This window comes from Atta colombica, unplaced genomic scaffold (assembly GCF_001594045.1).
Source record: "Atta colombica isolate Treedump-2 unplaced genomic scaffold, Acol1.0 scaffold12, whole genome shotgun sequence".
NCBI classification, from domain to species: domain Eukaryota; kingdom Metazoa; phylum Arthropoda; class Insecta; order Hymenoptera; family Formicidae; genus Atta; species Atta colombica.
Genome location: NW_017259206.1, coordinates 2,423,674 through 2,436,703, shown reverse-complemented (window position 1 = coordinate 2,436,703; position 13,030 = coordinate 2,423,674). Strand labels below are relative to the sequence as shown.

At 31.1% G+C, this 13,030-nt stretch overlaps 1 protein-coding gene and 1 pseudogene across 1 annotated transcript in view; one reads left to right on the top strand and one right to left on the bottom strand.

Annotated features, from left to right (window-relative positions):
- Positions 1-10,399, bottom strand: part of LOC108694256 (probable phospholipid-transporting ATPase IF) — an 18,255-nt gene extending 7,856 nt beyond the window's left edge. Inside the window, exons 1-3 of the mRNA XM_018203627.1 lie at positions 10,354-10,399; positions 691-795; positions 251-505 (exon numbers count right to left, since the gene is read on the bottom strand). Coding sequence (XP_018059116.1) covers positions 251-505; positions 691-795; positions 10,354-10,386 — 393 coding nt within the window. The 5' untranslated portion in view covers positions 10,387-10,399. The remainder of the gene's footprint in view (positions 1-250; positions 506-690; positions 796-10,353) is intronic.
- Positions 10,400-10,813: 414 nt separating this feature from the next.
- Positions 10,814-12,379, top strand: LOC108694224 (annotated as a pseudogene).
- The last annotated feature ends 651 nt before the right edge of the window (positions 12,380-13,030 follow it).

Genomic DNA, 13,030 nt, shown 5'->3' with positions numbered 1-13,030 from the left:
TATATAAATGGACATATTTTATACATATATATATAATTATATATAAAATTATTATATGTATAATTTTATATAATTTTATATAATTACATATAAAACATTTCTTCCCGGATATACATTAAAAATTTTATTACAGTAAATATAGAAATATTATAAACTTATATTTTGTTTGTTTCATTACTATAAGCGTCAAAATTAATGAAATTTTTAAGTTAGGGCATTATAATTAGCGTAGGCATCGCGCGTGACGAACCTGTCTACACTTGTTACGGATGACACTGACTGATCTCCGATTATCTCGTTTGTCTATTTTGTAGCGTAGATAATCTTCATATCCTTGTTTACACGCTGTCACTAAAATGACAAACGACAGAGGCAAGGCACTGGTTAACGGCGAAATTGACGAGGGTATAAAAACTGTGATTATCGTCATGAGTAGAAAATAAAAATTCGCCACTCGCCGAAATTGCTCGAAGAAATTCTTTGGAATGAAGTTCCATATCGTATACTGTAAACAGATCAGATAAATACGATTGATATCGCTTATATTTTTAACGAGAGTTGAAATACAAGAATGATGGTAGCCATTTCGAGATATCAGCTAAATACAACTGATGTTTACTTGTGTTACAAACTGAATTTTTTTAATATTAAAAATTTTAAGTTTCATAAGATATAGAAAATAAGAAATACCTTATGCGATATGATGCGATTGCTAATAAAATATTTTTCTTGTGAATCGTTTCCAGAATTAATCTCTACAACTCTGTGATCGCTAAGTGCTGAGGCTGTCGCACCCTGTAATTGAAAGCGTATATAGCTTATAATTTAGATATAGTTGCGAATTAAATTTGAGCAAGTTAAATTTTTTGTTGTTCAATCTGAACGATGTCGAAATGGAATATTTTGTGAAATTTTTAGATACGTAATAAATTTAAATATTAATCAAATACTTAATTTTGCTAAATTATACATAATACATTATTTTGTTTAATTTAAAATTAACAGTCAGTATTAAATGCTTTTAAATTAATAAAATGAAATGTTAAATAATTTTATTGAATTACGAATATTATTAATTTAATTTATTTTAATTTATTAAATTACATTAAATTGTAGCGTATCATCAAATTAATCGTCTTGATATAATTAAATATTTTTTGTGTTTTAAAATAATATATTTTTAAAAATAATTTGAAGGAAAATAAAAATGCAATTTATATATGAGATACTTTTAAGGAATAAATTTTCTAAGCAATAAAAACGTGAAATTCGTTTCAAGTCTCGCTCTGAGTTTTTATCCAAAACGAAGATCAATCGTGAATTTAGTCACAACCTTGATGTAGAAATCGAAATCACACGATGACATAACGTATAATAATATTGTGCATACAAGTATCCGTTTGCTCAATCGGATTGTGAGATAGAATTTTCAAAATTTCTCGGTTATTCGACATTTTCATTATTTCTCGTCTATTTTAGCACTCGTATGTGCCGCGGCGACAAATGGGGTTATGCATATAACATACAAAAATGCAATATTATCGAAAAGCACAATCCTTATTGTGGTTACACCGACAATTTGTACAGTATCTTTACTCCAGCTGGAAAAATTCTAAATGTAGATCAATTACCAAACAATTTTACAAAAATGTCCTGGCACGCTGCAAACAAGACGACAATGACAATAGGAAGGATAATATGCTTAACATGATCAATAATCAGTACTTGGATCATATATACAAAGCATGGATCAAAAATCGAAAATCCGTAAGTTCCTCGTGGGACTCGTATTTTAAATTGATCTATGCGGAAAGTCCTAAGGACTCTCCTTCCAATTCCAGTCCAATGCGCGTCAGTTCGTCCAAGTTTATGACATCGAACTTAACAGCAGATAAAAGTAAGTTTTGATAAATGCCATATTATAGTCGTTTCCTTAGATTGATAGTGACCCTAAAGCGTAATTTATTGGTACAATTTTGGCCTAACATATGTCTGACCAATGTATTGCTAGTAAATTGCTCTCAATCAAGGGATTAAAATCGCAATATTGATAATTATAATTTATATGATAAATGACAATCATAAAAATTTAGAAAGCATAATGATTTTATAATTATTTCGTATTATTATATGTATGATTATGAAAGAAAATAAATTAATATAATAACAATTTATATTATATTATATCCATAATAATTATAAATGCATTTTGTGAATCAATTAGAAGTAGAACTAATCATGTTTATTTTTTCGGATAAATGTTTAACAGGATCATTTTTTCTGAAAGAGTCCATTCGGGGAAAATCGGATAGTCAGATGCAAGGAGATCAATATTTAATCGGAGCACTCGATGTTATTGCTACGATTCGAGCTTATCAAGTACTTATTTCTTGTGTGAAATTCTTGCACTTTCTTGCATCTTCATATATCCATGTTTATTCCTTTTGTTTAAAGGCACGTGGTCACTTGATAGCTGACATCGATCCATTAGGTATACAGAATTCGGAGTCAGCGAAGCTGCAGAATACCGCAAACTTGGCGCCCGCGATCGTAGTACGGCAGCATCTCAAGGGAATGACGGAAGCGGATATGAGTAGAGAATTCCCTCTCGCATCCTTGACCGTTATTGGGGGCGACAAGAAGAGCTTATCACTGCGGGAGATACTGATGAGACTCAACAAGATTTATTGCGGCCATCTAGGTCTCGAATACACGTACATTCATGATCTCAATGTGGTATGTACGACATGATCTTAATTAAGAGAAATATTTTACACAAATATTCACGCTTTATTATTATATGAAAGGAACGGTTTTGTATCTAAAATTTAGATAGGTACAGATTCGAAAATAATTTTCTTGAATTATTAAAATAATTATGCGAGAGAAATCCTAGCATGATGAACAATGTTGCAAAAATTTTGATATTTTAGCAATCAGTTTGAGTGTTCTATTTAATTATTTTGACAGTCCAATAAAGTTATTTTTAAATTTGTGTGTATTATATCTAGTTAAATTTTTAAATACTTCAGCAAAATTGTTCCGTGTATATAGATAGTATTTGTATAATGATAATTTATATCCTGTATAGTATTTTTGAAATTGCACTTGAATGTGATATCTTCAGCTTATCGTGTAAATGTTTGTTGATAGATTAGATTACACAAAACTATTTTATACTGATTATAGGCTGTAGATGAAATATCTATTTGAAGACAGACTTTAGCTTAGTAATTAATATAAAGATAGTCAGCAAAAAAGAAATAGAAAGATGTTTATTAAAACTGATTTTAAAAAAAGAATCACTGCGCGCCATGAAAAGTATGAAAAGCGAATTGTGCATTTATGAAGACTTTAATTAATCTAGGAATTTTTTTATGTTTATTTAAAGGAGGTATAGGTTTTAAAGCAATTTTCATAAAATACGTAGAAATATGTAGAATATCATTCATGCGTATATCATTTATTAGTTAGATTGGTTGAGAGAAAAGTTTGAGACACCGGGCGCCTGGGAGTTGCCTGAGGAGCACCGGAAGTGGATCTGGATGAATATCATGAGGGCCGTAAGTTTCGAAAGGTTTTTAAGAAGAAAATACGGAACGGAGAAGAGATTCGGGTTAGAAGGTTGCGAATCGTTCATACCATCAATAGCGGAATGTATGGAAACTTCAGCGTTAAAAGGTGAATAAATTAATTCTTGAATCACACGGGTGTTAATTTAAGTAAAGTTTCAAAGCGATTTCTGAGTTTTCATTAACGGTATGTTCCATTAATGGTATCTTTTGTTTTATTTTTATTTTATCCTATTCACCAGGAGTCGAAACTGTAGTTATTGGTATGGCGCATCGTGGTCGACTAAATACTTTGGCGAATATTTGCTTGAAACCGATGAGGCAATTGTTCACTCAGTTCAACCCGATCGCTCTGGAAGGATTCGGTTCTGGTGACGTGAAGTATCATCTCGGGACGTACTCAGAGAAGTTACTAGAAAGGTGCAAAAAACCATGCAATGCAAAATCGGTTCTAATATGCGAACATGTCTAAACTTCCAAGTTGCAAAGGAATGTAGAGAGTCTAAACATTTATTATATTTGATTTATTGCGACTTTTGTAGAATCAAGAAGAAAATGACTATCGTCATAATGGCAAATTCTTCGCATTTGGAAGCAATCGATCCGGTTATAGTTGGTCGTGTTCGTGCCGAACAAGTCGAGAAAGGTGACTCTAAACGTACGTATCGAAGATGTGTCATTTCCTAATAGACGGTAATAGACTTCCTTTAAATAAATCCTAAAAATAAGATTCTTTTAGACGGCGTAAAAACAATGGCTATATTGGTTCACGGTGATGCCGCTTTTTCCGGCCAAGGTGTCGTTTACGAAACAATACATCTCACCAATTTACCAGAGTACACAACGGGTGGCGTCATGCACATCGTAATTAACAATCAAGTAGGGATAACAATTTCTCTTTGACAATGTTTTCCGAATTTTTTAAAATTAATTAACTGAGTAGACTTTAATTAAAATTTAATTACCTAAAAGCTTTTTTTAAAAAAGAATTCACATCAAGATAAATTAAAATCAAAGTTAATATTTAAGTAAAATCAGTCTTGGGTATATTAATTAATATAAATATACTTTTCGTATGCGTTTATTTTTGTTAATATTAAATTATTAGATGCTAAATATTAAACACCTTTAAATAATTATAAAGTGTAAAGTGCAAATGAGAATAATTTGTTTTAAATGTATGTTAATAATTCTAGATTGGTTTTACAACTGATCCAAGATATTCACGATCTAGTGAGCATTGCACAGATGTCGCACGTGTTATTAACGCTCCTATTTTTCATATACATGCTGATGATCCTGATTTAGTCACTTACTGCAGTAAAGTGGCCAGCGAATATCGGTAAATTACAATGCTATTTTCAATCTTTAGTGTATTACTTTAAAAGATTTTATTTTAGCTGTTATTTCCTGTTATCTTTTAATTGTTTAATTTCAGTGTTTGTTTTATTTAAAGAATAGAAGCTTATTATAGTATAAATGCTAAATAAATTAATGTTGTTATATATTAATTTATTTAAGATAACATATTTTGCGATGAAAATTATAAATAAATAACATTTTTAAAAATTCTTTTCAAAAAATTTGTTTGCGAGGAGAAATTATATCTAAATTATGCAAATAATTAGTTCCTTCAGTAAAAAAGCTGAAAATTATTCACAATAAAATAAGAACATATTATAAGTGCATTAAATAATTAGAAGAATTAATAAAGGAGACTTACTAATTTATCATCAGAGCTACTTTTCATAACGATGTGGTAATAGACATCGTTGGATACCGAAGAAACGGGCACAACGAGATGGATGAGCCAATGTTAACTCAACCACTCATGTACAAGCGAATAAGAAATCATCCTAATGTTTTATCTATATACTCCAACAAACTACTTAAAGAGGGTGTAATAACAGAAGCTTTCGCAAAGGAGGTTGAGGAAGATAATAATTTAAAACTACTTTAAATCCTGTCATTTAATCCTGCTGTTATGCATATGCACGTGCAATTGTTTTTTGTGCGTAGGAAATAGAAAAGTACATGAGTCATTGCGAAGAGGAATTCAAGAAAGCGCAGACGATCAACTCGATACAAATGAACGACTGGCACGATGTGCCCTGGATTGAATTCTTCTCGAATCAATCTCCAAGAAAAAAAATTCCGCCAACTGGCATCGACATCGCGACCATCAAAACGATATGCATTGCTATATCTACTTCTCCAAAGGACATTGAATGTCATGCTCAAGTTAGCTACAAGTTATACGAATTGTATCATGGAAATGGATTAATTTTTATTCTGTCTTACATAGAAATTCTTAATTTGATTGACAAGTTTAATTTATCTTAGTACTCATGAATGATTCTATGAATTTTCGAATTTTCATAAAGTTTATCATCCAGCAAACGAGAATGGATTAAAATGGATTAAAAATTTTTTCTATCCGAATGCATATTTTAAATAGTGAATACTTTTATTTGGATTCAATTAGATTTAATTGGATATAATTGAATTGAAAAACTGCATTTCCTATTCAAAATTTTGAATTGAACAGTATTCACAATTGTGCAGAGAAAGAGCTAATATTATTTTTAGATTGAAAGGCATAGAGAGATGCTCTATGCAATTCCTATAAATAAATAAAAATGCATTCAGAATTGAAAAATATTCATTTTAACATTCGTGAATCAATATTTCTGAAAATCTGAATCCATTTCAATTCATTTCAATCCATTCTCGTTTGCTGGGCAATTATCTAAGGAACAAGAAGAACCGAACAAGTTTCAGATTGATTACACTAGTTTACAAATTTTAAATAATTTTTAGCGCAAAAAAAAGAAACAATTTTTTAAAATGTGTTTTGGAGCGTTGATTTCAAATCTGTCGTTAAAACAATTCCATCGGTTTAAAATTTTACTCTTTGAATCAATGGATAGTCACTAATTATCCACAGTGACTATACTTGGCACTGGATAATCAGTGAAATTCAACTAAAAAGGAAGAATGTTTCAGTATTACTAACTAATAGTATAGTTACACGTTAATTTCAATCTTTTAGTACTATATTCATTGAATTTATGCACTAAAACAAGATTAGTTACATCACATAATAAAGATTAGCTAAGTTAAGAATCTCATATTTCATTCACTGATTACTAGTGGCACTGATATCAGTGATTATCTATTAATTTAGAGAATAAAATAGCATATTATTAATTTTAAGATCTAACATGTTAATTTTTAAGATATGCACTTTTTTCAAATAATTTATGTTAAATAATTTAGAATAATAAGCAAGATGAAGTTTCCACTAGAATTTGATGATAAGACAGTTAAGAAACATTATCAGGGATATTAGAAGACGAAAATTCAAAATCATATTAAAAAAGAAAAAATTAAATGTTTAATGCTTCTGATTTGTGTTCTAATTTTAATAAAACTTCATTATGTGGAAAAAAATGTCTTTTCTTATGTTTTAAAAATCGAACTTGATGGAAATACATATTTCAATAATAGATTCGGAATCAGCGTCGAAAATTATTCTAGAAACAGTAGTGAAAATTATTCTATTTTTATATCTTGCATAAAATCTTTGTAAACTAGTATTATGGTTTGGATTTGTCCTATCGAACATATAGGTATTGAGAATGATGGATAGGCGAACGAAACTGATGAAGTCCCGGCAGGTTGACTGGGCGATGGGGGAGTGTCTGGCCTTCCTCAGCCTGTTGAAGGAAGGTCACCCCGTCAGATTGTCCGGACAAGACGTTGAGCGTGGCACCTTCACTCAACGGATGCACATCATTCACGATCAGAACAGAGATAAGATATATAAGAACATGTTGCACGATGTTTTCCCGAGGCAAGCACTATACACCGTCTCGAATTCGTCGCTATCAGAATTTGGTGTGTGTGGTAAGGAAAATTAGTTTGCTATTAACCGACTATTATGTCATTGTATTGATAACTATATCTATTTCGACTACGCGTCTATCTTATCTAGTTTTATCGATAATTCATTCGTTTATTTCATTGCTAATGCCATGAAATGCGCAACCTCAAATCTAGACAATTATTCCAAGCTTAGAATTGTTGAATTGTTAAACTTTTACATTTTTTAACAGTAACTCGAAACGGCCATAAATTACAGCAGTTTCGTTAAAAAGATGGTTGGCTACGTGCTACATTATATGTGCTTTTATTTATTTAGCGCCAAGACCCCTCCCTCTCTCTCTCTCTCTCTCTCTCTCTCTCTCTCTCTCTCTCTCTCTCTCTCTCTCCATTATTAAACCGGCTACACACACATTCAAGCAAATTTGTTAAATACGCTTGCGCAAGCTGTTTGCGCAAAGTTATTTGAACGTGTGTGTCAAAAAACTGCAGTTATCTTGATTTGCACAAATGACTTTCTGATACACATGCTCGTTCAAAAAAACACAAGCATATATAAAGCACATATATTTGTTTTTATAGCCAAATGAGTTCAAAATGCCGTCATATTACTATCAATAATTGCAGTAGATGTTGACAAACTAGAGACAAGATGCTTCTTCATTATGCGAAATGTCTGTTGTCCTCACGTGAATACTAAATGTAATGACAGCAAGTTGATAGTATCTTGTAGTATGTAAAATATACGTGCCATTATGTTACCGGTATGATACTTTGTATGAAATGCTTGCTCATTGCGTGTCGTCATTTTGCTATTAACATAATGCATTATTAATTCTCAACGTTTGCTCTTGAAATTTTATAAATTGGTAATATCTACTTATTGCTCAGTTTGTACATAAGATTTCGATGTCAGCAAATTGCCGCAACTTCACAACAACTCACTACAATATATTAGTTTGTCTAATATGCACGCTTGGTTATCTGGCTATCTACTTGATAAATTTGTTTGAACCCTGTGGCCGGTCTTACTCATATGGAATGTTTAGGACACTCCAACTTTATAAATTTGTCTAAATAAATGAACGCGTTTTAAGCACGTTATTATATTTAGAACAAATTGTTTCATAATAAAATAAAATCAATAAAAAAAAATGTAAAAGATAAAATATTATCAATCTTATTAAATTGTAAATTAAAAAAAACAAAGAAAATTGAGATATAATGTTAGAAAATCAAAAATATTCCACGCAAGTAATGTATTACACTGAAAGAAAAGATTGGCTGCTGTAGCAAATTGGATGGTAAAATATGGCATAGCATTTTTAATTGGCTGCTAATTTTTTGTTGCAGCAGCCAATTGTTGGTTGCGTTAGTCTATCTGCAATGTTAGTATAAGATTTCGATAGGCTAATACAACAAAAAATTGGCTGCTACAACCAATTAAAAATATGCTATACCATATTCAGTCTTTTCTTTCAGTACACAGTTAATAAAAAAATATAGATGGCATATATCGAAATTTATACGATACTAGAGATTTATTTAATAAATAATGAATAACTCATGGCAGCTTTAATAATTAATATCTTATGAATGTTTGGCGAGAAAAGGTTTCGAAGTGGGATATTCATCGTACAATCATAATACTCTGACAATCTGGGAAGGACAATTCGGCGACTTTGCCAATGGCTGTCAGGTAACTTCAACGATTACAGATTTCTTTAGCAGAAATTTAATTTTCTTACTTTATTATAATTTTGATTTTTGTTTTAAGTGTCTCGATAATTTTCTCCTCTTAATTAATTTTTAATTAAAGTTAAAATTAAATGAAGCATCAATCTTCGTATTCATTATTCCGAAAAAATAATCGCGATATTTTTTTACAAAAATATATGCTAAATACGTGCGACTTCAATTGATCTTCAGGTCATAATAGACTCCCTGATATGTTCTGGACAAGCCAAATGGGGTAGGCAAATGGGATTGGTATTATTATTGCCGCACGGTATGGAGGCCCAGGGACCGGAACATTCATCCGCGAGATTGGAGAGATTTCTTCAGCTATGCGACGATGAGTATATTCACGTGCCCGGAACGGAGCCCGATGCTCTCATCGGTGAAACCGCCGAGCAAATCATGACAAGACAGCTTTTCGAGATAAATTGGATCGTCTGTAATCCCACGACACCTGCTAGTCTCTTTCATCTTCTACGCCGACAAATATTGATGCCGTTTCGCAAACCATTGGTTAGTTCAGTCTTTATTTACGCGGAATACTCGTCACCATTGTTACGAGATAATACCGTCGAAAATATTCGCCAAGCACTTTTACTAAATATTTTCCGTCACTAAATATTTTCCTGCTTTTTGCTTGTAATATTTTTTTCTCGGTATTTTAGAAATATTGCCCCTTAAAATTGAATCCAAAAATTTATGTTTAGTGACACATTACTCTATTTTACTTTTAAATAAACATCGATTAATTTTTTAAAATAAAATTTATAGCTACATTTGTAACTATAATAAGAAAACACAGATTTGGTAATATTAGGTGTAGTAAAAAGAAATCCATTATTTTTCCATTCAATTTCATGCAAAAATAATGGATTTCTTTTTACTACACCTAATATATATTCTTGATTAGGAATTTGAGGCAGTACATTCTGTTTTCTTTATAATGTTATATAAAAAAATCATGTCAATGTGTGATCAAATTGATTCTGTAATATAATAATAATAATCAATAATTTTTAAAAATACGAAGAAAATCACTAAAATCCATCACTAAATATTTTCCTCATGCTTTTTGCTTGTAATATTTTTTTTCAGAGATATTGGCTCATAAGATTGAATCTAAAAATTTTCTTTATGTCTAGTGGCACATTATACATACCATTTTACGCGATTCGCGAAATATAAATTTCATTGTGAGAATGAACGACAAGATTCTTTGAAACGTGTTCGCGTACGCGAGTCGACTGAATACCTAACATTACGTAGGTATCGTCTAGTTTTTACTGACATAAATTACAATGCGATAGCACAAGAGCTAGCCACATTAACAACAACTAGTTGCGATTATTATTGTTTCCCAAGTATTGCCAGTCCTTCAATTTTTACGCATATGTCATGAGCGCAGTTATGGATATTTCAATTATTTCATCGAATTTATATTATCAAGAATTTTGTAAGATGATCTTAATCAAATTTTTTTAAAGCTCATCTAAGTCGCACATAATGAATTGTTTTGATTTTTATGTTTATCCGTTATAATGACACATCTCAAATCTAATTTATCGTATACATGTCGTATTTAGGTTATTATGTCTCCTAAATCATTGCTGCGTCACCCGATGGCGGTATCGAGTTTCGAAGAAATGGGACCGGATACGAGCTTTAAGCCTATGCTACCGGATCTTTCCGTGAAGCCCAGAAATGTAAAGAAAGTATTGCTCTGTACCGGCAAAGTGTACTACGATTTAATCGTTGAACGACAAGAACAACAATTAGAAGATAAAATAGCGATTATTCGAATCGAGCAGATCTGTCCTTTTCCGTATCAATTATTTATAGAAGAAATGAGAAAATATCCACGAGCAGAAGTGAGAAGTTTTCGACTAATACACTTACTGATATTTAATAGTAGAATTATACTACACATATGGATCTGAAATTCTCAAATCGTCAATATTAAACAAATTTTTCTTTTTTTAAATATTTTACAATCTAATAAAAAGATTTAAAAAGTGTGTATGTATGTGTGTGCGTGCGTGCATGTGTGTTAAAATTTATAAACAATAAATGTGAGGCAATGTTTCCAAGTCCTATAATCCTATAATGCCCTGTATGAGTTATGACTATCATCTCTGAGTTCGAACGTTTTATGTCTTCACATACAGTTTAAATGCTGTGAAACAAAAGGGAGATGGAGACGATGATAAGCAAAATCGGTCGAAATGTGCAACTCGGCTGCAGGCCTACAGTCAACTCTGACTTTAGGTCTGCTTAGCTTTTTTTAATTTTTTAGTTTTATTCTACGATTGGTACTTTCCTTAAAAAAATTTATTGAGAATATTTTCAGCAGTGTTATATATAAAATTTCGGGAAAACAAATGTTAGACCACGCACGTTCAAACAAATTTGTCAAATATAGGTATTTGCACAAATTGCTTGTGCAAATTTATTTGAACGTATGTGTCAGAAAAGTCATTTGTGCAAGGTATAATAACTGTGCAATTTTCTGACATATTTAAATTTAATAAATTTAAATAAATTTGCACAAGCAGCTTGTGCAAGCATATTTGATAAATTTGTTTAAACGTGCATAACTGATCTAAGACACTATAAAAAAAAATGTAGCTTGTAATTCTCATTCTATAGAAATCTAATGCTATAAGCCAGTATAAGCCAATTTAATATTAAAAGATAGTAATTATTATAATTACATATTTTAAATATTAAAAGCTATCAAGTTTTAATATTAAAGCTAAATATTAAAGTTTTAAATTAAGTTTTAAATATTAAAAGCATTGTTTAGTGTTAAGTTTTAATATTGAAAATATGTAATTACTCTCTTTTAACAATAAATTGGCCAGTATTAGATTTCTGTAAGAATTTTATGGTTAGCAAGCACTTATTTTTTCAAAGATGTTTAATTTTTTTCAAAAATGTTAATGACAATTAAAAGATTATTTCAAATTACGTTTCTATATATACAGATCATGTGGGTGCAAGAGGAGCACAAGAATCAAGGTGCTTATGGTTACGTGAGAGACAGGATAGCTTTAGCCTTGGGTATTCCGCTGGAGGAAATAAAATACGGCGGCCGTCCTACTTCGTCGTCGCCAGCGACCGGTAGCAGAATTATTTATAAGAATGAGTATGATAACATGATGACAACCGTCATGAAGCTTGATTAATCCCTTGAAAATTGCCATAAAACTGTATATCAGAAGAACAATTTTTTTTGAGAAAACGTCACGTATATGTATTGTAAGAAAATGTATTTGTATCGTAAAACATATTGTAAGAAGAAAAACTGAACTAAATTATTGTTTGAAAACATTTATACAATCAAGCGTTCATTTAATAATAACAAGAGATCGCACCTGCTATTAATTTTGATTACCGGATTGCGCGTAACTCACTCACCAGCAGACTCGAATATTCGGTGCCTTCCTGCGTCGTGCACGAAAGAGTTATTCCATTCAAACAATTCCACATTACATTTTTGTTCTTTATCGGACTTCCGGAAGACTTCCTAGATACGAATCGCAAGGACGCACGACATGGGACTAGAGTTAAAGTCGATTAAGCTAGGAAGGCGCTAATGATTGTCGGTACACACATGCAAAAAGAATTTACACCTTGAACTAAGGTCACAATTATTAACGGCTTAAATAATTTTATTTGCAGTACTGGCTAACAGTGCTTTATTGTTTCCGCTTTAAAATGATATTTATTGTATCGAGAAATGTCGTCATGTATACAGATTGCTTGAAATTTAACGAGCAAGAATTTCCATGTGAAATCTGAAGATATCGGTTTAAAGTGAGAAAGGAGTGGTGATA